Source organism: Macrotis lagotis, chromosome 1, assembly GCF_037893015.1.
Source record: "Macrotis lagotis isolate mMagLag1 chromosome 1, bilby.v1.9.chrom.fasta, whole genome shotgun sequence".
Taxonomy (NCBI): Eukaryota; Metazoa; Chordata; class Mammalia; order Peramelemorphia; family Peramelidae; genus Macrotis; species Macrotis lagotis.
The window spans coordinates 479798647-479825465 of NC_133658.1; the positions used below are offsets into that span (position 1 = coordinate 479798647).

Sequence of the window (26819 nt, forward strand, 5' to 3'; positions counted from 1 at the left end):
ACCCCCACATATTCTACAGAATTGGAGAATGTTTCTCTATAAGTTGACTTTGTTCTTTGATACAAAAGGTCAGGACTCTCCAACTTAGAAGTCCAAGGGTGTTTGGACAAAGACCAAAGACTATTACCTTTAATTTTAAAGAAAGTTATATAATTTTGCTATCCATTATATTTTATTTTTTCCTTAAAAATATGATTTCTCTCTCGACACATTCAACATAAATCATTGTATAGCATGGAAACAATGTAAGGACTAACAGACTGCCTTCTGTGTGGGTGGGGGGGAGGGATGTGAGATTAGGGGAAAAAATTGTAAAATTCAAAAATAAATAATTTTTTTTTAAAAAGAAGTCCAAGGGTAGAGCAGTCTACCTAAGTGATAAAGAACTGTAGATAATAATCAAAATTGAATAACATAGGGAAACTTCTTATTAGAGATGAAAATTTGAGTAGCATACATGATGTATTTTTGTAACTTACTTTCATGCTGTAGTCTCTCTGAACTCATTTAATGAAACCTTTCATTGTGAATGAAAAGAGAGATGAAAATGGATCTTGAGACATAGTTGCATAGTGGATAGGTGGCTAGCCTCGGAGTCATAACACCTGGATTCTCATCCACAAGCAAGTCACTAACCCTTTGTCAGAATTCGTTTCTCCAACTGTCTCACAAGAGGCAGGGTAGAAAATGGATAGAGATCCTACATGGGAGTCAGAAAGATAGGTCCATATCATTTAACCCCTAACACATACTGGCTGCATGACCCTGGACAAATCATTTAACTTCTCAGTATTATTTTTTGGATCATTTTTAATCATGTCCACTCTTCATGACCCCATTTGGGGTTTTCTTGGCAAAGATGATGAAGTGGTTTGCTATTTCCTTCTCTGGTTCATTTTACAGTTGAGGAAATGAAGCAAACAGAGTTGTGTCACACTGCTGCTAGGAATTATTTGAGACCAGATTTGAATTTATGAAGATGAGACTTCCTCACTCCAGGTCCTGTTTTCTATCCATTGCACCACCTAGCTGCACCCAGATAATTTTCTAAGTCTTAGTTATGTAAACTTTAAAGAGTTATGTAAATGTCACTTACAGTTAGTAGTCTTTTGTCTTGGTACTATTCTACATGCATTTATTCTCGCCTTACTATGTATCAAGCACTGTGTTATGTACAGAGGAAACAAAGAAAGGCAAAAGAAAAAACACAATACCTTCCCTCAAGGACTGAGTATAAATTCTTATGTAAAGAAAATATGGAAGGTATGTACAGAGTCCTGTGTCAATCTTATCAGACTGACAGTTGGGGTTTTCTTGGCAAAGATACCGGAAAGGTTTGACATTTCCTTCTCCAGCTCATTTTACAGATGAAGAAATTGAGGCAAACAGGGTTAAGTGACTTTCCCAGTTCTCACAGCTAGGAAGTATCTAAGGCTAGATTTGAACTTGAGAAGATGATTCTTCCTGACTCCAGACCTGGCACTCTATCCACTGTGTCATCTACCTGTGCTATGTACAGAATAGATTATGGCTACCCTAAAGGAGAGGCTTCTGAAACTGGGGGTATTAGGAAAGACCTCCTGCAAAAGGTAAAATTTGAGTTAAATCTTGAAAAAGTAAGACATAGAAATGATAGGGCATAACATTACAGGGATGAAAGGTAGTTTAAAGAGATACAGAAAGGAGATAGAGTGTCATTTTAAGAAATTACAGTATATCTGGGTCATAGAGCATATAGAAGAGAGGAAGGTGTAAGAAGGCTAGATTATAAAGAGCTTTAAGTAATAGGCCTTATTGTTTTGTTGTTTAAACATCTGTTTTGGAAATTTATTGGATTATCTTGACACAATCATTGCAGCAACTTGTGATATACATTTCTTTTTTTTTTTTGTAAGGGCATGTTAATGGCAAATAAATACTTTTATAAATTTTCAAAATTCTGGAATCACCATACAGAATACTGTAATAGAGAATGATTTTTTTTTAGTGAGTAGAATATATATAGACTGAATCATTTTGTTGCCATCAAAAATTCTTTTTTCAATATTTCCCATTGTTGCTCTTTTTCATATCACAAACTTCATACATCTATAGTGACTTAATTCCAAAGCTAAACCCTTCTTCCCAAAGTAACTGCTCTTAGGCAAGTAAGGGACCGACAGTTGGAATTTCTTGGACACTGTTTGGCTTTGACTTGATCACACTATGTTGAAAAGTCATTCCTGGGACAAAGTTTATAAAGAACAAGAAGATTTTGTATTTGATGTTGGAGGTGATAAGGAACTGTTATTGGAAGTCAATGAACAGGGAGGGTGGTGTGTTTAGAACTACATTTTATATAAAATTAACTTGGACAGCCAAGTGGAGAATGGATTGGAATGGAATGAGACTTGATTTAGGAGGATTAATTAAAATGTTATTGTGCTAAACCCAGTGAGAGCTAATAAGAGATTTCACTATGGTTGGTATGAGTGGAGGGCAGGGGACATGTAGAGGAGATGTTGTAAAGGTAGAAATGACAAGATTTGGCAAAGGCTTGTATGTGTAGGGTGAATGAGAGTAAGTAGTCAAAAATGGCCCTGAGGCTATGAGCCTAGGCTTAAGGGGGCGGGGAACAGAGATATCCTCCACCTCTTTAAAAGTAGGGAAGAGGGAAAGAATGAGTTATGTTTTGTAGTTGTTCCAAATATCCAAAAGATAGTTGGAAATGTGCACAAAAAAGAGATTAGGACAAGATTATTATATCTGAGAATTATCTGCATAGAATGAACTTGTTGAGGAGCTACTAAGATCACCAAGTAGTATAGAGAGATAAGAGAAGAGGGTCAAGGGCAGTCTGTGAATAGAGAATATCAGATTTCCCATGTAAAATTTTTAAAAGCACTTTTATAAGGTTTTAAATTTAACAATGAAAATATACTACTTAAGTATTTTTAAAGGTTGGGTGGCTAGATGGCACAGTGAATAGTGTCAGGAAGATTCATCTTTCTGAGTAAAGGATGGTCTCAGATACTTCCTAGCTGTGTGACCATGGACTTAAAGTATTATTATTGGGGTGGCTAGGTGGTGCAGTAGATAGAGCACTGGTCCTGGAGTCGGGAGTACCCGAGTTCAAATCCTGCCATAGACACTTAATTACCTTACTGTGTGGCCTTGGGTAAGCCACTTAACCCCATTGCCTTGCAAAAAACCTTTAAAAAAAAGTTTTATTACTACTACTACTCAGGACAACCTCTTACTTGCAAATTTTCCTTAATAATATGTATGGCTGCTTACAGAGTCAACCTTTTTTGCTTTCTAGGTTCTCATACATGTAATTTGACTGAAAATGATTGTTTTTCTCAGGCTTTGAAGAGGATTGAGGTTTCCTCTGCTCTGTGGTACTATAGTCTCAGAGATTAAAATGGGGATTTGTTTCTGGCTGGCATGGTTCCTGCCCCTTTCATTCTGTAAGATACAATGATAGTCATCTTCCATCTTTATTTATTTTCTCTCATGTGTTTGTAACCTATACTAACAGTTGTTCCAGATAATGACCTATTAGAGAGGATCCTTTGTTTCTTATCAATTCAGGTTATCTGACAGACTCTCTTCCTGTCATTCCAAAAAGTAGCATCCAGTCTTTTCCTTTTATAAGAAGTTCATTGTGAACAGGACAATGGGAATCATATGCAAACTCATCTCTTTAATAGTGAGGTATTATTTTCATCATAATATCTGAAAGGAAACCATAGCAATTCTTGACTATTTTGGATAATTCAGGAAAACCTTGCTGGAGAGTTAGTGAGCAAGAAATACTTGCATTTATTCAAATACAAAATAACTAATCCCTTTTTATTTTGTAAAGGTAGAAATATCCATTTATGAAAATTCTTTTAAGTTAGTCCATAAGTATAGCTATGACAATGAAATCAATAAAATTATAATCATACATATAAAAAGTTCTTGCTCTAAATTGATGCACAAAGTTCCTGAAATTCACTGTCATGTCATGAGATTCTAGCAAGGGAAAAGAAATAGTTCTTCTCTTTTCACTCTCCTGGCTGTCCTATCATGGGAAGGTTAATGAAGAATAAAATAATAAAAATTACTCAAAGAAGCTGGAAGAGAAGCTTGAATAGACTAGAAAGTCTATATAGGGGTGGAGCCAAGATGGTGAAGTGAAGCTAATATGCTCCCAGAGCTTTTCCCTACCAAAGATAAATGAAGCCTCTACTCTGACATTCAAACTACAGATCCCACCAAGAAAAAGAGAAGATTCAAAGAAGTTTTCAACTATAGACATTGTGGAGGATCTTCAGTGAAGATATGTCTGTTTTGGGGGAAAAGAGGAAGTAAAGTCCAGGAAGCCAGAGAGCTGGAAAGCCAGTGGAAGGCTATTAGCCAAGTGCAATCCAGGTCCTGACAGCTTTACAACACAGCTAGACAGCAAGCCAGCAGAGAGGTCTCCAGCCCCAAACAAAGTCTGAACCCTAAGAACACCAGGGCAAAAGACAAGACTAGGTCAGAACAGACTACTGTTAAGTCAGAACCTGGACATAAGAGGGGGGGGCAGGGGGAGCCTCTGCAAAGGCAAAGCCTGGATTACATATGTAATGTCTTAGCCAACAGCAACTAGTGATCAGACCCTAGCCCCAGCAAAAAACAAAAAAGCTAAAAGGGTGCTCACTATAGAAAACTACTTTACAGACAAAGATGACAGCAATGCCATGTCTCAAGAAGAAAGCAGTGGAAAATCACTCACAGGGCAAGTATCAAAATAGTCTATAAATTGGACTCAAATACAAAAGCTCATTGAAGAGTTTTTAAAAAGAATTTAAAAACCAAAGAAGAGAGGAGGAAGAAGAAAAATAGAAAAAAAGAAATGAAAGTCATGCAGTAAAATTATGGAAAATTGACTGAAGAAATGAACTCCATCAAAAGTAAAAATAACCAACTGGGAAAGGAAACAAAGAAGCTAATGGAAGAAAATAAAACCCTAAAAATTAGAATTGAAAAAAAAAAACAATGAATCTACAAGACTACATGATTCCATCAAAATAAAAAGACTGAAAAATTGAAGAAAATGTAAAGTATCTTTTAGGGGAAATAAATGACCTGGAAAAAATAGATCCAGGAGAGACAATCTACGAATCATTGGACAGCCAGAAAGCCTGGACCTGCAAAAGAACCTGGAAAACATCATGCAGGAAATTATTAGGGAAAACTGTCCAAATCTACTAGAACAAGATATCTATATAAGTATTGAAAGAATCCACAGAACCCTTCCAGAAAGACCCCAGGATAAAAACTCCAAGGGCTATAACAGCCAAATTCCAAAACCCTCAAACAAAGGAGAAAATATTGCAAGCAGCAAAAAGAAAACAATTCAACTATAAAGGAAATGGTATCAGACTCACACAGGACTGTCGGCCTTAACACTGAAGGATCAGAAGAACTGGAATAGCATATTTCAGAGAGAAAAAGACCTAGGATTACAACCCAGAATGTACTACCCTGCAAAATTCAGTATATATTATCAGGGGAAAAGATGGATGTTCAACAAAATAGAGGACTTCCAGAACTTCCTGACACAAAGACCAGAACTGAATAGAGATTTCAATTGCCAAATATACAACTCAAGAGTTCCATTTAAAAAAAAAGGTAAATGAAAAGGCGAAGGAAAAAACAAAACCAATGTTGGTCAGAACTATCAAATTGTATACAACCCTAAAAGGGAAGATATAACACTTTTAATTCTTTAGAACTTTACTTCTCTAAGGATAATTAGAGAGCAGAATATAATCGAAGAGAATGAACTTCAAGGATATGGGTATCTTATCTCTCCTTTGTAGAAGTTCAAGATCACTTCACTTAAGTTTGAGACAAAAAGCCTGGAAGAAAAGCAGGGGTGTTAACTTTAACTTAAGTGTCTCATTATCCTTTCACTCACTTTAATTACGGGGTGCTAAGCACCTTGTCTAATGGGGGCATCATAAACTGTAAAGACAGAGTCAGTAAAGTCTCAGCTGAGACCTCCAGGGCCTCCCAGGACTTAGAAATATTTAAGATTCTTGCAGTTAATTAGATCAGAGTTTTATTTAACCAAAGCTTTGTTTAACAAGGGATTAAATACCCTGGATGGGGTACTTAGGGTAAAATGGGAGAGAGAATAGACCTTGCTTCACTTAACAAGGTGTTAAGTACCCTGGTGGGGGGGGGGGGGGGGAAGTGTGAAAGAAAATAGGCCTGGGGGAAGGGGCACAAATAGTTCAAGAAATGATATGACTTTGGATGATACTTTAGTTGGTGAGAAGGGTTGTGTGTACTTGAAAGATACTTGAAAAGGGGGTAAGGTAAAAAATGATGGTAATTATAATTTGTTGTAATTTGAGTCAATGCTGCTTATCAAGAAATCAAATAATCAAACTGTGATTGATATCTGATTAATACTATTAGAGCAATAAATAACACCAAGGGAAGAGGCACAAAGATTTATAATTTTAGAGGGGAAAGAAGGGAGAATGTGAATGCTGAATAGATTCTATTCAATAGATTTAGCCTAGTGAGGGAATAAAATAAATTTCCTCTTGGGTTTAAAAATCTAATTTAATCTACAGGGAAGGGGAAAAATAAGGGAAGAAGGGACCTGATAAAAGGGAAGGGAAAGTATAAGTGAAAATAAACTGAAAGTTAATTTTTTAAAAGAAAAGTCAAAGGGGAAAGGTGGTAAAATTTTGGTGAGGAGGAATAAGAGAAAAGGAAAGAGATAAATATAAATGGAGAAGGATAGCTTGGAGGGAGATACAGAATTAGTAATCTTAACTATAAATGTGAATAGGAGAACTGTCCCATATAAAACAGAAGCAGATAGCAGAATGGATTAAAAACCAGCATCCTACAATATGTTGTTTAAAAAAATCACATTTGAAGCAGAGATACACACAGGGTAAAGGTAAAAGATTGGAATAAAATCAAATTCATAAAATCACAAGTCATTCCCTAATTGATAAATGGTCAATCGATATGAACAGTTTTCAAATGAAGAAAGTAAAGCCACATATAATCATAGGAAAAAATGCTCCAAATCACTTTTGATTAGAGAAATACAAAGTAAAACAACAGTGAGGTATCATCTCACACCTATTAGATTAGCCAAGCTGAGAAAAATGGAAGATGATCAATGTGGGAGGATTGGGACATTGATGTATTGCTGGTGGAGTTGTGAATGGATCCAACCTTTCTGGAGAACAATATGGAACTATGCCCAAAGAGTAATAAAACTGTGCATACCCTTTGACCCAGCAATTCCAATTCTAGGTCTATATCAAGAAGAAATTATAAAAAACAATGGGAAAAGTCTTACATGTTCCAAAATATTCATAGCAGCTCTTTTTGTAGTGTCAAAGAATTGGAAATTTAGGGAATGCCCATCAATTGGATAATGACAAAAGAAGTTATGGTATATAAATATTATGGAATACTGTTGCTCTATGAGAAACCATAAATGGTCAGACTCTAGAGGGGCATTGAATGACTTACAGAATCTGATGCTGAGGGAAAGGAGTAGAACCAAGAGAACAATGTACACATCAACAACATTATGAGATGAACAACCTTGATGGAAGCACCTCTTCATGGCAGTTCAGAGAGCTAGGACAACTGTATTTGACTGGTTATGGACTAAATTATCTCCATCCAGAGGAAGAAAAACAAAACAAAACACAGAAAAAAAAAGCAACCCTTCAGAATTTGATGAACACGTTATAAAAATTATCGCTTATATATCTCTCCCTTAATTCTAATTCTTTGTGCCAAAATTTACTAATTTGTAAACATATTTAACAAAATATGCATGTAAAATGCTAACCTGACTATTCCATGCTGATGGGGGTGGGAAGGGAGGAGGGAGGGAAATTTTTGTAACTTGGAAATAATGCATGTACATATGGATGAAAATAAATTAATTTTAAAAAGTCTGTATGGGCTATCTACCACCACCTCCTCATCTTCTATCTTATTCTGCTCCTGCTCCTCCTCCTTCTCTCTCCCCCCTTCCTCCCTCTTCTCTCCTTCTCTCTTTTTTTTTGCTCTCCCATCCCTATCTCCACTTTCCTTTTTCCCATCTTCTCTCCCTTTTTCCACTCTTTTCTCTCCTCTCCTTCCCTTATTCCATTCCTCTCTCCCTTTCTCTCTTCTTCTTTTCTTTCTTCTGCTATCTTCCCTCTATACTTTTTTCTCCCCTTTCTTCTACCTCTCCCTTCCTTCCCTCTCTCCTCTTTTTCCCCTCTTCCATTCTTATCTCCACTCTCCTGTTTTCCTCTCCTCTTTCCCTTCTTTCCCTCTTTTCTCTCTTCTCCTTAACAATATTACATTGTGAGATGATCAACCTTGATGGAAGCAGCTCCTCTCAGCAGTTCAGAGAGCTAGGACAACCTTATTACACCAGCAATGGATAATTCTATCCTCATCCAGAGGAAGAAAAACAAAACAAAACAAAACCAAAAAAAAATTTTTAAAAAACCCTTCAGAATCTGATGAATATTTTATAAAAAAATATCTCTTCAGTATCTCTTTCCTTTAATCTTAACTCCTCATATCAAAAATTACTAAAGTGTTTGTTTATCACAAATATGTATGTTCAAGGTTAACCTAACTGCTTCTTGGGGGGTGGGGATAAGGGAGGGTGGAAGGAAATTCTGTAACTTAAAAATATAGATATGCAAATGGATGAATGTTGAAAATCTTTCATAAAATGGATTTGTAAAATAAATTATCGATTAAAAAAATTCCTCCACTCCTCTGTCCCTTTTCCCTCCCCTCTTCTTTTTTGCTTTTTTTTTCAACCAAGGCATTTGGGGTTAAGTGACTTGCCCTATAGGTATCAAGTATCTGAAGTCATATTTGAACTCGAATCCTCCCAATTCCAGGGCTGGTACTCTGTCCACTCTACCACTTGGCTGCCCCTTTTTCCTCTTTTCTCTCCTGTCCTGTCTCCCCCTCTCTAGATTGTTTTTTTCTCTTCTTCCCCTGCCCTTCTCCCTCTCTACTCTCTTTCACTTCTATCAAAAAGGAGCACAATTTTATGATTCTTTATCATTAGTTGAGATGTCTAAGTTAAAAAAAAGTATATAAGTAATAGATATGGGAAAAGGAAGAAACTTCAATGATATAATCCAGAGACACCAAGATCTTATGTGATAAATTGTTTTTTTGACTGTTTTTTTGACCTTTTGAGGAGGATAAATTGTATAAATAATCCAGGCAATCGGAATCAATAGGCTTATTATGCAATAAATAGCATTTAAGTGTTTTGTTTTGTTTTTAAGTAAAACTTAAAGGTGCCACCAATACTGGTGTGTATCATGTTGTTGGATCTAAATTGAATTAGATTGGTCTCACTCTGTCAATTCTCTCCTTCACCATTGCCTGAGGAAGGCATGTGAGTGGCACTATAAGTGAATATCTTGGGTCTTCACTTTTCATAGCCTAGTGAGGAGTGATAGCAAGAGCCCCGGACTTGGAATCAAAAGAACTAAACTTGAATTCAGCTTCCTTACTTACTTGCTATGTGACCTTTGCCAGTCACTTAAATTCACTGAATGTCAGTTTTCTTCTCTGCAAAATGGGGATATTAATGTTGGTACTACCTAATTGACAGGTTTAATTGTAAATGAACTAATATAAACTCTTAGGTGCTATTTTATAAAATCTGGTCATCTAGTCCAGCCATTTGTTCATATGGTCAAGGGAGGAGAAAAGAAATCAATCTCTATCTTTAGGACCACACATTAAAGTGGAAAAAAAGAATACAAGTAGAATAAAATGTGCTAATTAAAATTGAGTGTTTGAACCTGTGAAATCCAGTTGTCTTCTTCAAAAAAAGGTAAATTTAGGGCAGCTGGGTGGTGCAGTGGATAAAGCACTGGCCCTGGAGTCAGGAGTACCTGGGTTCAAATCCGGTCTCGGACACTTAATAATTACCTAGCTGTGTGGCCTTGGGCAAGCCACTTAACCCCGTTTGCCTTGCAAAAAAAAAACCCAAAAAAAACAAAAAGAAAAGGTAAATTTATCTTCATAAACATTGTCAGCATCTTTCAATGAATTAACAATAAAACTAATTCAAATTCGTGTTTCTTTTAAAAACATATGGCTATGTAACTTTCTTTTAACATTTGCATTTCTGGTGCAGGTGTACCTCACTTTATGCAATAAAATAAATACATTCCTGAAAAGTTTATTGTAAATTAGGTTGTTTTTAATGCAGTAAATCAAATCTTCCTATTCTATTTTTAATTTTTGTTCTTTAAGTGTCTCTGTTTAACTTCAATTCAGTGCTTTAAAATCCTTTTGTGAATAATTACCTCAATTCATCTGTTTGTATATGGATTTTCATGTTGGTTTTCTTAAGCCAGAGCACACTTACTTTCCATGGGTGTGGATATTTTGCTAAGTAACCCACCCAAATTGATCTGTTGCTATTACACTCATATTCCATTCTTGTACTGTACCAGAGTCGGTGTCCAGGATCCGTCAGAAGAGGATCTCAGTGAAACCCGCTGGAGGTATTTCAGGTGACATGATGAGTTTTCTGCATCATAACATTTAACTTGGGGCTTGGCTTTTCCAATCTTTCTAATGCAAGGTTGCTTTTTTCACAAAAGCCCTCTCACTTTCTCTTACTCTCTGTAATAGTAAAAGTAAAAGGGGTATATTAATGGTAATCCATCCCATTGCCTCAAATGAACTGAATAGATTTTCCCAGGATTCTTTTTTCCCCCCCAACTTGAGAAAGAGTTACCTCATTGCCATACATGGCTTGGATTACCATATATGAGTCAGAGTTCACTAGTATTCCCTTATGATACTGAACTTGAATTCAGATCCTGGCCTTGAATTCAGGTCACTTTCAGAAATCCAGTTGGTTTTTGAAAACCAGTCTTCTAATGATCAGACAGTAGAATCATTCATTATTCAGCAGAGAAATGAACTTAGCTTTCCCATTTCAGTGGGACTGAGTGATGTAAAAATGGATTAAATCTTAACTGAATACTAACCTAGTTTTAAAATTGGCATTTTATTGTTTCTTTTTTGCTTTTTCCTTACCTTAATGATTTCCCATTAAAAACACAACAAACAAAAACCTCTCACCTTTATCTCCAAACAGACAAAAAACAGGTAACTAAAATCAATATTCTTAGTGATCTCTCATGTCATTTTAGTTTATCTGTTTTCATCTGAGAATGTGATTCAATTGTCAGGGCCACAGCAGTTTTTAAGATAGCTTTAAGATTTCCTCTCTTCTTCATTTTTAACATGTGTGACTTGCTTTTCTAATTCTCTGCTTATAGAAGAAGTCACCTGAAAATGTGGCTGATGCCTATTTTTGGTATGGCTAAATTGCCTCTTCCTCTAAGCAGAGGTGAAGTAGATGTTATCTGTCTGTTATGGACATTGCTCTTTCTGAAATGAGGTTTTATGTTTTATCTCTAAGAAGTGTGCATTGATGAGCACAGAGAGTTCATTCAGAACCAATGTAGTTTTTTAAACTGCTTCTACCATCAAATAGTTATTTTTGTTCCTTTCCTGTGTTGACTTCAGATGTAAGTTGAATTTGGGAAAAATATTGACTTGAAATCTTCTCATCTTGGAGAAATGCAGTCCTGTGGACAAATTTGAGAAAAATATGGGAAAATTAAGGAAAGTTTAGGGAAAATTCGGGAACAATTCTAGTTGTACATTTGTATTCTGATTCATTTATAAAAGCTTCCACATTCATCCTCTACAAAATGAGACCCTGTGCAGACCCTCCACATTTCATATTTTTAAAAATGAACTGTTAAGATCATCTTATATATCCCCCTGATAAATGAAATTAAGTTTTCAGCATAGTATTTTACATACTCCAGTTCCACACTGAATTGGTAGGAGAACTGACCTTCAGGACTAGGTTAAAAGGAGTTTATAAATGCCTTGAAGTATTTTCTTCAAGAGTGAAATCACCCAATGAATTAGTTTTCCAGATGAAATCTGCTTAAGTTTTGACTTGGTTTTTGTTTTTTTTTCTTTTGGCATAAATGTTCTTTCTACATTCATCTTCTCTGTTAATTAAGACAGGATTGAACAGGAGTTTGTTTACTGGTGGGGTGGGGGGAGTTTCTTTCCTGGTGCTCTGGTGAGAATAACTTTAGTATATCAGATTTGCTGGAGTATTTCAGAATAATAAAACTCAAAAGTGTAAAAGTTTCAGATGATTTTAACTTGCTAGCTGGGGAGAAATCATTATGGCAGACAGGAAGTAAATGTTTTCTGTGGACAGTTCATCCAGAGTTACAGTACTAGTATGTCATAAAATGGAAAATTAGAAAATAAGAGCATTGAAGAATAATAAGACTCAGTATTTGCCATTGCCCAGCATCAAAGCAGACACACCAGCTAGGCACCCTAGCAAATAGTCTTTCCTCCTGCTCTGCAAGGATGATTTGATTCAGTCCCCTGGGACTGAATTATATTGCCTTCTTAAGGTTTCCATTCCTCTAGAATGCAAAACTACTTACAAAATGTAAGTAAAACTGGGATGAGTACACAACAAAGGAACTCTAAAAGGAAAAAATGAAGTTGGTATAAAGAGTATTGTGAAAAGAAGGATGGGTAAATCCTACTCTTATACTTTGTCTTGGTGGGGAGGGATTGATATGGATAAGAACTTCAGATCTCTGTTTTGAAACCATTTAGAACCTTTTGCCTTTCTTTCTAATCCCTGAATTATTATCCCATATCAAGAGCATGGATCTCAGGCATTTATCCCAGTTTATCTTATTCTAGGGGCAACATCAGGACTATAGAAGTTAAGTGAGGGGCAGCAAGGTGGCACAGTGGATAGAGCACCGGCCCTGGAGTCAGGAATACCTGGGTTCAAGTCTGGCCTCAGATACTTAATAATTACCTAGCTGTGGGGCCTTGGGCCAGTCACTTAACCTCATTGCCTTGCAAAAAAACAAAACAAAAAAAATTTTAAATTCTACTATGTGCCAAGCAAGCACTGATCCTAGGTACAAGAGATACAAAGACAAAATCAAAACAGGTCTACCTCAAGGACTTTAAAATTTAGGTAAGTAAAATAATTCATGCACACATAAAGAGGCATGGTCATCTAGTGGATAGATAGCTCATCTGGAAGCCAGGAAGTCCTGGGTTCAAGTTCTGCCTAGCTACCCTAGCTGTATAACCACAAGCAAGTCACTTTACCTCTCATTGCTCTAGACCAGCCTCTAAGATCACAAATTGCTAAGAAAGAACTTCAACCAGAAAGTCCCTTAATAGTAAAATCAAAGGTCCAATTCCTCATTCTGTATATAAGCAAGGTAATTTTTAAGAGCATAAGGAGCAAAACTAGTGATGAAGGAGATACAAATGGGCTTCTGAAAGGAGGTAGGACTTGAGCTGAACTTTGTTAGGGGTGCTGTGAGGCAGAGGTGAGGAGGAAGGGCATTGTAGGCATGAGGGAGAGCTTAGAAACGGCATTCTGTGTACAAGGACTTAGTCTGGAATATAGAGTGAATGAAGGGGAGCAATAAGCTTGAAAAAGTAGACTAGAACCAGATTGAAACTTGGGGACAAGAAGGAGGTTTTTTAATCCAGAGGATCCTGATTGGCCTTGTACTTTGGAAACATCAATTTGGCAACTGTGTGTGATGGTGGAAGGGGGGGGTTGGAGATGGGAAGAAAATTAAAGGCCAAAAAAGAAAGAGTGGGTTGTTTCAGAAGAGAAAGTATAGAACAAACATAGGCTGTGAGCAGTTGGCAAAGGGTAGGTTATAGTAAAATTCTGATAAAAAATAAGCCACCTAATTAGAATTTCTCCTCCCTGACTCTGAACTCTTCTTCCCTGGGAGAGAAGGTCATAGAAAACCAAAATTTATATCAAGGATTAAGCCTCCTCCTAGATCCATATAATTTCATCCCAGGCTCTTTACACTATCGTGCCTATGATTGTATGCAATTATGTTGCTGGTCATGGAGCCCTGTAAGCTGTATTTGATATACTGTTCACTGAGGTGGGAAAGGAAAAGATAAACAGTATAGAAATTTTTAACAACAATAATTGTTGGATTAAATTGAAATTTCTAATGAACTGAGGAATACTCTTGTTCTTTAATATTTTAATTAACCTAAATTTTGTTGTATTGACTAAGAGGCTAGAAGGGATGGAAAGGAAGATAGAGAAAGAAGCAGAGAGGGAGCAAGGGAAAGAAAAAAGGAGGAAAGCAAGTATTTATTTAGTCCATCTTATTTGCCTGGCATTGTTCTCTAATCACTTTATCTAAACATCTTATTTGATCTATGACAATCTTGGGAAATAAAAGCTACTTTTATTACTATTTTACAGTTGAAGAAACTGAGACAGGAAAAGATTAAATGACTTTCTAGGGGGTCAAACAATAGTGAATGTCTGAAACTAGGTTTTCCTAAAAGTTGGATTTCTGAGTCTTTTCATTCCACTTGGGCAAGTCCCTTAAACTCTCTGGGCCTAAGCTTCCGCATGTGCAATACTAATGTAGAGAATAACATCTAAGGTCTCCTCCACTCTCTTTATATGATTCTGAGAGCCTATGAATTATCTCTTTCCAGAATCTTAGTAGAATTTGTAGATAGTTCCTTGGGCAGAGAATCAAAGATCATTATTTGATTGGGGTTAGACTGATGCTTAGCTTAGAAGTGATGCTCAGAACATACCTGACTATATCAATAACTTTTATTGATTGCAACTGCTTCAGAGATGGATTTGATTGACTGGCCTGTGCATCATTTTTTCAGTATTAGTGGAGCAGGGTTATTGAGGGTATGCAAAAGCCAGTTTGTCAGATTTACTGACAATATGTCATTCTGTTAAGATATTATAAATAGGTAGTATTTGCATTCAAGACCTATAGGTAGAGCAGATAGGTGGTGCAGGACTTGAGTCAGGAGGCCTTGAGTTCAAATCTGGTCTAAGAAACTTAATAATTATCTAACTGTGTGACCTTAGGCAAGTCACTTAACCACATTGCCTTAAATAAATAAAAAAAAATTTAAGACCTATAGGGTCTAGAGGTGAGGTCTGGTTTGCTCCTACTTGCATAGCTAAAACCCAGTGAAGTTTGCAGACTTGAATGAAAACTGACTCAATATGATTCAGAAGTAGAGTAGGGGAAGAGATGGTGTTTTGTATATTGTATTCCTTTTATTAACAGATTAATTAAAAGAAAGTGAAATAAATGGAAGAGGTAGCATGTAACAACTTTTATAGTATTCAGTAATATTTTTTTCTCCTCTATTGCAGGGCTCAGTCAGATAGGTTTTGTTGTTATTTTTTCCTTACCCATAAGCTGATAATCAACTGGGCTGAAAAAGGACCTCTATTTTATCTTTGAGATCATAGAAACCAGTTGTAAAGGTTGAGAAGTTTGGGAGTTTTTTCTCCTCCTCTTGCCCCCCCCCAAAAAATAAGCCTTACAGAATAGAGAGATTGTTGCTGGCAAATCTGAATGGCTATGTTCTTGGCTGTACTACAACTAACAGACATGCCCTTCAGATCATATAATCTGTTGCTACTATTTCCACAATAGACTCTCTGTGATCAGACCAAGACTTGCTTGTTCACCTGGCATTCTGGTGGGCAATTTGAGCGATTCTCTAGGCTCTCCGCTCTGTGTTCCTGCACCTGGTGCCTAGGAAAAATCAAAGTAAATTAATCCAGAGCGCAGTGGCTTGTTGCCTCTCAATAAATGAGGACTGATATTGACTCCATAGCTGAGCATCTTATAATTGCCTGTAGTACATTTGAGCCGAGAATTTTTATCTCTAATTTGCATTAAAGGGTCCTAAATATAGTTCTCATAGACATGGGAGTGACAGTATGATTGAATGTGTTGCCCTCTCTGAGGTCATTTCTGTACAGCAGGTGTTTTCAGATTCCAATGTCAAGTCATTGGAATTTGGCTGCTGTTTCTCTAGACAGTTCTGTGATCCCTAGATTGGATTGCTCATGCATTTAAAGAGCCACTCATTCTCTCCCTCCTTCCCCAAAGGCTCAGTCTACACACATTTGGATAGGGTTTAATCCCTGACTCTGGGCTGATGTCCAGATATACTGAGCCTCTTTGATAACAAGCTATGATAGAAGACAATCTCCAAGCACTGCAGGAAAGTTCATCAGATTTGAGGCACCTGTAGGATTTCCACAAATTTCCCTGGCCATTGTTAGGAAATCCGATACCTTGGTGGTTTTATATAATAATACTTGTCTACCACAGAAGGTAGGGGTCAGTTCCTCTCTTTTGCTTTGTATATGCATTTTTCCAAGAGGGAATTTGAATCTGTGAGTGTATATAGGCTAATGTTAAAACTTGTGTTCTCTTTTCCATGTTCTTCCCTACCCTAACTGGCCTGAATACAGAAATGTCTGAGATCATGGAGGGTGGTAGGAATAGTGGGAATATTGCTACATTACATACCCATTTGAAATTCAGTTTTTCCCCTTGTTTCCCCTCCCCATTTTTGGTAAGAATTGGGGATGAGGAGAAAGAACTTTCATGGGTTATTGTCCTACTTCTGACCCTTGCTGCTCTCTACCTCAGAACTTCCTGATATGATCCTTATCATAATTCTTCTCAGAATAAAGTAAGGTGAAAGGTTTGGGTTAAGTAAAAAAAGATGAGTTGGTATTTACATTCACATCGCCATTGAAATGTGAAAAGGGGAAACGGTATGGTTCAGTGAAAAGAATTCTCATCTTGGAATCAAAGGACCTGTGTTTGAATTCTACCTCTGCCCTTTGTCAGCTGTATGAACAATCTATTTGGCCTCTTGGTTCCTGACCAATAAAATGAGGGAGTTGTACTCCTTGGCCTCCAAGATCCCTAACAGTTCTAAACATAGAAGCCTATGATCCTTTGACTGTCATCATAATAGTCTTTTTCCAGTTAGGGAAAGTGGAGTTTATTGTTGTCATTGCTTTAATTGTTTTCATTTTTGAGTCATTTTCCATTGTCATTCAGAAGGTTTCATTCTTGATTCCATAATCTACCATTTGTGCAGGAAGCTAGATAACTAAAGTTAGTTCAAGCTTTCCACCTTATGTGTTTTGTGGATACCAACCTATCAGAGCTCCTCAGGGAACTTAGATGTGTTCATCACTCTTTGCTGATCCCAGCATCAGAATGTGGTGGTTCTGAACAAGAAGGGAAATGACTGAAAGGGCAAGGAGACAGGAATCAAGTCCACTTATGGAACTTGTCTCTCGGGAAATAAAACTGTTTGCCTTACAAATGTCACAGGAAGCCAAGCAAGCAGAAATTTGAGTTATTGAATGTCAGCAACTCAACATGGACACCACATAAGGAACCTTCTGGCAACAAAAAGTCCATACCTTCTAGGAACGGGAATGGTGTGTGTTCATTCTCATTCTCTCTCTCTCTCTCTCTCTCTCTCTCTCTCTCTCTCTCTCTCTCCTAATGACTATTGCATGAAAGCTTTCTTGTCCCTTTTAGCTAACTGCTCAGGCTGCTTTGGGAAGGTGATTGACTTCTTGGTTACGTTCAACCTGGGGTTCTTGCTGCCATCTAAACATGTCTTGTGTTTCTGTTTTTCTACTTATGGTTTTCCCTTTGGCATGGCTACAGAGTTGGAGTTGATCCAGATCAAGACCCACCACCCAGCAATGACAGCTTTCAAGTCTTACAGGGGGTAAGTCAGCAATATATTTTCTTCCTTCCCTCCCAGAGAGACAACCAGCTGTCAGAAAGTGAGAGAAGAGAAAAATGGGATGTTCATAGCTGCTTTTTCTCACCTTAGAAAAACTGTTATTCATTTACCGGCTATATCTGATTTCCTAAGTTGTTTTCCCTCCCGCACTGTGATGTTGAGTTCACACTTCCATAGTGATGAAAGTGGGAAGTGGAATGCTTAAAGACTGTCAGTAGAGACTAACTACTGGGGTCAAAGTTTGGCTAGATTCATAACTGTGGATTTGTGTTTTGAACCAGATATGTATATATTGCCTGTAAAATTGAGCAGTGTACACTTTCTTTAAATAGGTGCTTCTTTATCAAGGTTTGATTGGTAGAAAGGGAAAATAGAGCTCTAAACTTGGAGTAGAAAGATTTGAGTTCAAATCCAGCCTAAGACACTCATAGCTACATGAACTTGAACTTATCCTCATTCCACCTTAGTTTCCTCATCTGTAAAATGGGGATAAGAATAGCATCTGCCTCCTAGCATTGTTGTGAGAATAAAATGTGATTAAGAAAATTGGTGAAGTGTTGTTTATCTTAAAGTGCTGTATATAAATACTAATTGTTATTATTAATCTCTTAACTGAAATTTAGCATTTCCTTTAATAGTCTTTTTTTCAAAAAAACATTGTTTTGAGAAAGGATCCATGGACTTTACCAGACTTCCAAAGGGATCCATGAAAAACAGCTAAGAATCTGTAATTTAATTGCTGCCTTCCTTGGAATCAGCTTCACATTAAAATAATCCCTTGTTTACCCCTTAAGACATTCAAAGTATTTGAGATTTCCTTGATATTTTTCAATGTCATGTCATAAACTAGAATGTCATGTCATGAACTAGAGAATACAGTGCTCAGGATTTTTTTTTAATTTCTCCTCTATTATTTTTTTCCAACTTGAATTGGTAGGTTTCATTTCCATTGAGATAGTGATGTTGATCACTAATTCTCCAACAGAGAAGGTTATGTGTGACATGTAAATCAGCTCCAGGCCCCCTGCCTGGGAGCATAAAGCAAATATGTGAAGCATTTGGACATAGAAGGAAGCCTTTTCAAGACAGAAACTCAGCAATGATTTGGATTCTGGATGAATTATACCCCCTCCCAACACTGCATTTGGAGATTATGCTGAATTCGGCCACTTATGTACCAAAAGAACTTATTGGAGAACTTTTGTCTTTTAAGATTCTTGTCAAACTCTGCCCTTTTGCTCTGATTTAGGGTTTTAGAAAGGGAGAGAAAAAAGCTGCACCTGGGAGGTCATTTAATTGAGGGGAATAGAAGACCCATAAATTGTCTTCCAGGAAAATCTTACAAATGAGAATTTCTTGCAGGGAAGTTTCTTTTACCTTTTTTTGTATACCCAATGCTTAGCATAGTGTCTGGCAACAATGGACATTTAATAAATGCTAACCTACTAAATTCCTTGAAATCTATCACTTCACAGTATATCCAGTAGACTTTTAATAAATATTATTATTGCCAGTCTTAAAACTGTAGACATTTGAGAGGACAGTGGACTCTCAGTCCTTTATATAACAGAGTAACTTTAACATTAAGGTGAATATAGGGGTGGCTAGGTGGCTCAGTGGATAAAGCACCGGCCCTGGAGTCAGGAGTACCTGGGTTCAAATCTGGCCTCAGACACTTAATAATTACCTAGCTGTGTGGCCTTGGGCAAGCCACTTAACCCCATTTGCCTTGCAAAAACCTAAAAACAAAAAAAATGAATAGAACCTATTCTGTCTCTCAGGCATCAGAAACTCTAGATTATTAGCTGAAATTTGAGGTCAGTGCTGATTTAAGCATCAGCTGTATGCAGCTGACCCTGTGGTGATAGCTTTCTGCAATTTGTCCTCCTTTCAGCACATTCATATTAAGGCCTTCCTGTGTACAAAGCTTTACTTTCAAACTTTATCCATTGCTATCCCTGGCTAATCAAGTCATTATTTGTCATCAGTTTCCTACAGTTCAAAATATCATTCTTCCACTTCCACCCTCAATTTCCTACCAGTGTTGGAATTTGTTGAGGTCAGACACAGATCAGGGTTAGCAGCTGTAAAAGTAATTAGTTATTTGCATTGTGAAAATTTTTCTTAACTCCTTTTCTAGATGCTATGGGGGGAAGGTATCCCCAAAACCATTGTATACCATCCATAGATTAACTACTTGGTCAACTATGTCTTTTAGCGAGGCTCTGGAGGCTGTGGCCTATATAACAGGGCCATGACAGAAGCTCAGCTCCATAGGAACAGGTTTTATAGAACTTGTGCTTTGAATCTTCCCAGTCTTTCTTAGAACTATTATATGGAGGCAGGTAGGTCACCCAATTGATAAGAGCATGCATCCTGGAGTCAGAAGGACTTGAGTTCAAATCCAACCTGAGATACTTAATGCTTACTTAGCTGTATGACCTTGGACAAGTCACAACCCATTGCCTTGCAAAAACAACAAAAAAGAAATGTTATGAGATAGGAATTGACTTGCTTTTGCTTATAATCCATTCTCAGTGTTCTAGTTTTTCTTAGGTTGTAGTGGGAGAGCAGTGATATTGGTAATGACTAAAGCATAGAACCAAATTGATTCCTCTGGTTTAAGGGGATCCCTGACCTTGAACATGTAATTAAAATCACAGAACCAGTGACCATATGAACTAGCCCTTTTAGAAGGCAGAGAAAGTTAAACTGTCTGCCTCCTATCTGAATAGATAAGGCCTTTTGCCATGTAGCATCTGAATATGTTCTTCCTGTTTTATATATATATATATCTCATGTAGAGGAAAACATTTATCGTTTGCTGCTTACAAGATTTTCCTCTCAAGTTTCAGAAACCCAAGGTTATAAACAGGGTCATTGCCAGAGAAAAATATTAACTCATTTGGGAGGAGAAAATTTGTTGTTGGCTGGAATATTTGGGAGCCCAGGAGAGAAGCACAAGTATAATGCATGCAAGATTCTAGCCTCACCTCCCTAGCAGCTCAGACTCATTTTTAAAAAAAGAAAAAAGAAAAGAAAAAAGCGTCATTTGCTTTGTTTCCTTGGACTGGTTCAGGGATGCCTAAACCAAAAGAAAAAGATTAGTTGAAGCCCAGCTGCCTCTATCACAGGGTTGTTGTCCCTGTTCCAGAAAGGAGTGGACTTTTAATGCTTACACATCTGAGATTTATGTAGTCTGCAACTCCTGACACATCATTCACTTCTCGAAGTTCCTTTCAGTTTTATTCATTGATAAAGCAATTATTTTTAGCTGCAAAATGACTAGACTGAAACATTTAAGTTGGATCATATCAGGACTAGCCCCAAGAAATCTTTTGACTTCAAGCAGGATACCAATGCACCCTGGAGGAGTAGAAACCAGATACCTGCAGTTAGATTATGTGTATATGTGCATATGTGCTTAGTGAAAGAATCTTTTAGAATATTTGAACCTTTGTTAGTAAGATTGACCTTCAAGACAAAGAAGGCATCTGTCTGGCGTTCTGGTCCTCAATTTAGAGTTGCTTTCGCTGAAATATTTACTCTTTCACTGTTAGCTTTGACCTGATAGGCCCATGGATCTTCCTTCTTATATTCAGGAAAGAATCATATCTCTGTTTTCTGAGTCTTAATCAGTAAACATTTATTAAGTACCTGCTATATGCTAAGCATTATGTAAGTGTTAGGGATTAAAAAAAAAAAGACAAGATTGTCCCTGCCCTTAAGGAGCTCACAATCTAATAAGGGAGATAACATGTAAAGAACTACACACAAATAAGCTATATACAGGATAACTACGTAATAATTAACAGGGAAGGTGCTTGGATTAAGAGGGATTGTAGAGAGTGAGATTTTAGCTGAGACTTGAGAATATCCCATGTGTGGGGAAACAGCCAGTGAAATTACCTTTTCCATGGACAGCTGCTGAGATCTTTTCTCTCTTCCCCACATCAACTTTGATCCCCTAACCCACAATAGTTTCTGACAACCTTTTGGAGTCCTTATCCGACTGTATTCTTTTCTTTCTATGCCTTCTGCCCCCAGATCAGCTCCCATAGTTCTTGTAATTTTCCCCGAATTGGTGGTACAATAACTTCTAAGTAGAGTTCTATTTAAATCCATTCCTGTAAAATACAAGAGTATGCATTTTTTAACTTTTCTTCAAGGTAGAGAATAAGTAATGATAGTCCATTAGAGGCAAATAAGTGATAGAAGCTGATTCGGAACCATCTCAAATAATTGTGATGATAAACCCTGGGATTTTAGCTTTCAGATGAGAAGCCCTGAGGTTTAGAAAGCTGGGGATGGAGCCCCTGACACCTTATTTGGGATGTCCTAAAATATTCATCAGTGTTGGTTAGTTTTGCTGAGCTGTCCTCTTCCTGCAATCTAGTTTTTTGTTTGTTTTTGTAAGGCATTGGTGTTAAATGACTAGCCCATGGTCACACATCTAGTAAATATCAAGTGTCTTGAGAGCAAATTTGAACTCAGGTCATCCTGACTTAAAGGACTGGTTCACTACCCCTTATTTGTATTTTTAAACAAAGAATAGTTCACTGAAAAAAAAAGAGAGAGAGAGAGAGAGAGAAAGAGAGAGAGAGAGAGAGAGAGAGAGAGAGAGCACACTGATATATTTGGAAATGGAGATTGTATTCTAGAATAAATGATATCAAAGAAATATTTTTTTAAAATTACAAATATTTGTACATCAAACTGAGCAGGCAAACTGGTAAGGCAAATCTTTATTCCAAAAAAAAAAAAAGGGGGTGAATTATCATTGCTCAACCTTCTAGAGCAAAGATTTTTAAACTCTTGTGTTATGGACTAGATTCCTTTTGCAGTCTGGTTAAACCTCTGGAACTCTTCTCAGAATAAAATTTTTAAAAATTCATAATTGAAAGAAATACTAAATTTAGTTAGAGATTCATAAAAATAAAGATGTCATTTGTTTTCTTATCCAAGTTCACAGATTCCCTGAACAATCTATGAACCCTTTCGGTAGAGTTAGCTTCTTTGTAATCAGAGAATGGAAGTGCTTTGAACTGAGAATGAGAAAGGACATTACCTACCCACTATTATCCTTGTTTCCTCAAACTTTTTCATCCTCATTTATTGTAGTTGTTCAGTCATTTTTCTGTCTACCTCTTCATGACCCCATTTAGGTTCCCTTGGTAGATTTTGGAGTAGTTTGTCATTTTCTTCTCTAGCTTATTTTTATAGATGAGGAAACTGAGGCAAACAGTTAAATGACTTGTCACACAACTAAGAAGTGTCGAATTTGAACTTGGAAGGATGATTCTTCTTGAATTCAGGCCTGGCGCTCTATCCATTGTGCCACCTAGTTGCCCTAAATAATTAACCTTGCTGGGTCTAACTCATGTCTTTCTATCCTAGTGTTCTATCTCTGTTAGTGTCAAAAAAAAAAAAAAGAATTATTTGTGATATAGTGAAGTTGATCTCCATCAATGCCCAGGAATTGGGAATTAGAATATTACCACAGAACATTCCTAATTCATATTAAACTCATATCCAGAATTGACTTTTGTTCCTCTTGAACCTAACTTATGCAAGTCTTCCGACTAAATTACCTTGTTCCTATTGAACTGTAAGCTCTTAATAAATGTTTGTTGGCTTGAAGGATAAATTTAGTACTCTTGTACTAGTACTAAAATTTTAAAATTCTCCTCAATTTATAAATTGTGGTATATGTATGTTATGGAATGCTACTGTTCTATTAGAAACCAGGAGGGATGTGAATTCAGAGAAACCTAGAAGGATTTGCATGAACTGATGCTGAGCAAGATGAGCAGAACCAGAAGAGCATTTTATACCCTAAAAGCAACATGGGGTTGATGATCAGTCTTAATGGACTTGCTCATTTCATCAGTGTAACAATCAGGGACAATTTTGGGGTATCTGTGATGGAGAATACCCTCTGTATCCAGAGAAAGAATTGTGGAGTTTAAACAAAGACCTTTATTTACTTTTTTAATTTTTAAAAAAAGTAATCTTATGTAATTTTGCTCTCTCTTATATTTTATTTTTTCCTTAAGGATATGATTTCTCTCTCAACACATTCAGTTTTGATCACTGTATAGCATGGAAACACTGTAAAGACTATCAGATTGCCTTCTGTGGGATGTGGGGGTAGGGAAGCAAGATTGGGGAAAAATTTGTAAAATTAAAAAATTCTTCTCCTTTTACTTTTAATCTTCAGAGGCTGTTTTCTAGTTTTCAGTGAACAAAATCAATATCATTCTCTTTTCTAGTCAATCAGTAACAAGCATTTACTAAATGTAATGACTAAATCTGAAAGATACCAAAAAACAACAAAAATACTCCTTACCTTCAAGATCATGTTCTCATAAAAAAGACAATGTGTAGTTACCTAGGCACATGGAAGATATATTCAAAGTAAATAGAGGAGAAACTCAGGAGAGCTCTTTGAACAGATATCAGAACCAGTAAAAGTCTCCTTGATAGATTTGTGCCATCTCACACTCTGAGGGCTCCTAGCTTTTTTATTCTTAGAAACTTCCCTTATCCAGTTAATCATTTTAATTGAACTTTTTTTTACCTTTCTTTAATGAATATTTTTATTAAGCATCAATTGTATGCAAGGAAATATGCTAAGAGAAAGGATAAGAAAAAAGACTCTCACCTCTAGGAGCTTATATTCTAAGGAAGAAACAACAGATGTATAAATACATACAAGATAAATACAGACTAGATGGAATGTTACTTTAGACACTATGATATTGAGAGTTATTTCTTTAGATGAAAAGAGCAGAATTATAACTGGTGTTCTAGTACAGATGTTTCATTCTATTACATAATCATCAGAGAATGAGTTTTGCATTGTTTTGTTTATTTCTAATACCCTTTCTGATGGTGCCCAGTATTTTTGGCTACAGTAGTATGTTATGTCATTGCCTTTAGGGAGTGACCTAAACCAAGTCCTAGAGTCAAAAACTGAGAATCAGTCACATTATAAGAATAATCTGGATTATTTTCCCCTAAATGGGTGATGTTTTTCTTGCTCATTTTGAAGTTTTTCAAGTTTCTTGCTCACTTATTTACTTTAAGATCTTTCTACATTTCACTTCCACTGGCTTGGCATTGAACTCCCTGGATGAGCTTAATGTTATCTGCAAAGGTTAAAAAGATTTTACTGAGTACTCTTTTGTTCCAGATGTTTCTTAAACATGTTAAAAACTAGTCTGGGGTACCCTCAACATTGACATTGTCCCATTTGTAAAAATGCCTTAAATTTAACTGTACTTTTTACTGATTAAACCAGTTCCATGGGGATGAACTAGGACAAAGGTTATATGGTAATTAGATGGTTCAGAGTACTGTATCTGGAAGACCTGAGTTCAAATCCACCTTCAGACACTTACTTGCTGTACAACCTTGGGCAAGTCACTTAACTTTAGTTTGCCTCAGTTTTCCTGAACAGTGAAATGGGCATAGTAATAGTACCACCTCCCAGGGTTGTTTTGAGGATCAGGTGAGATGATAATCATAAGATACTTAGTATAGTGTCTAGCTATTACTGTCATCATCATTGTTATTAATTTGTACTCCTAATGATTACAGTGCAGATACACATATATGATGCCACTTATAATCTCAGAGAGTTACCCATGGGGCATTAAGAGGTTAAAAGTCTTGCTCAGGATCATGCAGCTATGATGTGTCAGAGGCAGGCCTGGACCTCAAATCTTCTCAATTCTGAGGCCAGATCTGTATGCACTCTGCCCTGCTGATTCTCAGCCAGTTCTGTGTCCATAACAGAAACACAGTCCTGATCCCATGATGACTCAGTCCTTTAAAATAGCTTTTTTTTAAATCAGAATTCTGTTAGAGGTTGTTGGGAAATTTAGACCTTCCACATGCCCATTTATCCATCCTCAGCAAACATGAATAGATTACTGTTTTGTTCTAATCTGTTCTGTAGCATAGTTATTTCTAGGTACACAAGTGTTGAGTGTAACCTTTTTTTCTCATGGAGATTTATAGTACAGTAGTATTTTTACCATTTTACTGTTTCTCATTCTTTATGCAAAGGTGCCTGTCCCTGTAGTAATAATGATAATTGTTCTTATCTCCATTCATTCCATTGTTTTTGTCAGTCAGTCATGCCCTATTCTTCATGACCCTGTTTGGGGTTTTCTTGACAAAGATTCTGGAGTATTTTGCCATTTCCAGCTCATTTTGTCAGATAAGAAGACTAAGGTTTAAGTTGACTTGCCCAGGTTCACAGAGTTCATAAATGTTTGAGGCCAGATTTGACTTCAGGTTTGTCCTCCTGACTCTATCCATTGAACCCCCAGCTGCCTCTATCACGTATATGACCCTAAGTCATCCTCTCTTCAAAGTTTGTAGTGGGGCATCTATGGAAACAATTGATGGTCCTCTTCCCACTAAGACCCTGTAACTTCAGTTACCAGCTATCCAAGTTCAGACTCAGTGCCAAATGTTCCAATTTCTTTTTTAGGTCTTTTGGACTTACATGGGGGTTGGGGGGCAGGGTAAGAGAAGAGGTCCAAGACCTTTGTAAATATTGGGTTTGGGTGGCTATTTTGGAAGCTTTAGAATGGCTTTAGTTTGGTAACTAAGATAGTAGAGAGAAGTTAGGGGAAACTAAAGGGTGTTACTGACAGTACAAATCAGAAAGGAGCTCAACAGTAGCTCGGCTTGTTTCACCCCACCCTTATACCCCATATATGAATCGAATGTAGCTAGCAGGAAAACAAATTCCCCTGTTATAGTACATGAAAGCTACTACTTGGTCAGGCTCTGAACAAAGAGAGTCCCTTGTTATCCTTAATCATCCAGTGAAGAGAATTTGTGTAACTGAATCAATAAAGCATTGTTTGAATGGGCCATCTGCTGGGCACAAGAAAATACTTTTGTTCTACAGAATGCTTCTTTGTAATGGCCTCCATACAAGGGGAGTTTTACCTGTTCTCTGTGATGCATTATTCTTGCCTGGTTAGAAACTGATCTCTCAAACATTTGCCAGGGAAAAGTTCCATCTGAAAAACAAAAGAAAAAGATACATTGAAGCATGCAAACTGTATGTAGGT

General features: G+C 36.8%; 2 protein-coding genes across 8 annotated transcripts in view; one reads left to right on the forward strand and one right to left on the reverse strand.

The window, feature by feature from the left end:
- The window catches only part of SLC9A7 (solute carrier family 9 member A7), a 203715-nt gene that overhangs the window by 151712 nt on the left and 25184 nt on the right, over window positions 1-26819 (forward strand). The window contains exons 13-14 of the mRNA XM_074213704.1: window positions 10494-10553; window positions 17643-17706. Coding sequence (XP_074069805.1) covers window positions 10494-10553; window positions 17643-17706 — 124 coding nt within the window. The remainder of the gene's footprint in view (window positions 1-10493; window positions 10554-17642; window positions 17707-26819) is intronic.
- The window catches only part of CHST7 (carbohydrate sulfotransferase 7), a 70041-nt gene continuing 43503 nt past the window's right edge, over window positions 282-26819 (reverse strand). For 2 of the 7 annotated variants that reach the window (XM_074213700.1, XM_074213699.1), the window contains one exon: window positions 282-26768. In XM_074213700.1, coding sequence (XP_074069801.1) covers window positions 26741-26768 — 28 coding nt within the window. In that variant the 3' untranslated portion in view covers window positions 282-26740. The remainder of the gene's footprint in view (window positions 26769-26819) is intronic. The other 5 variants (XR_012473966.1, XR_012473967.1, XR_012473965.1 and 2 more) reach the window with 5 other exon arrangements.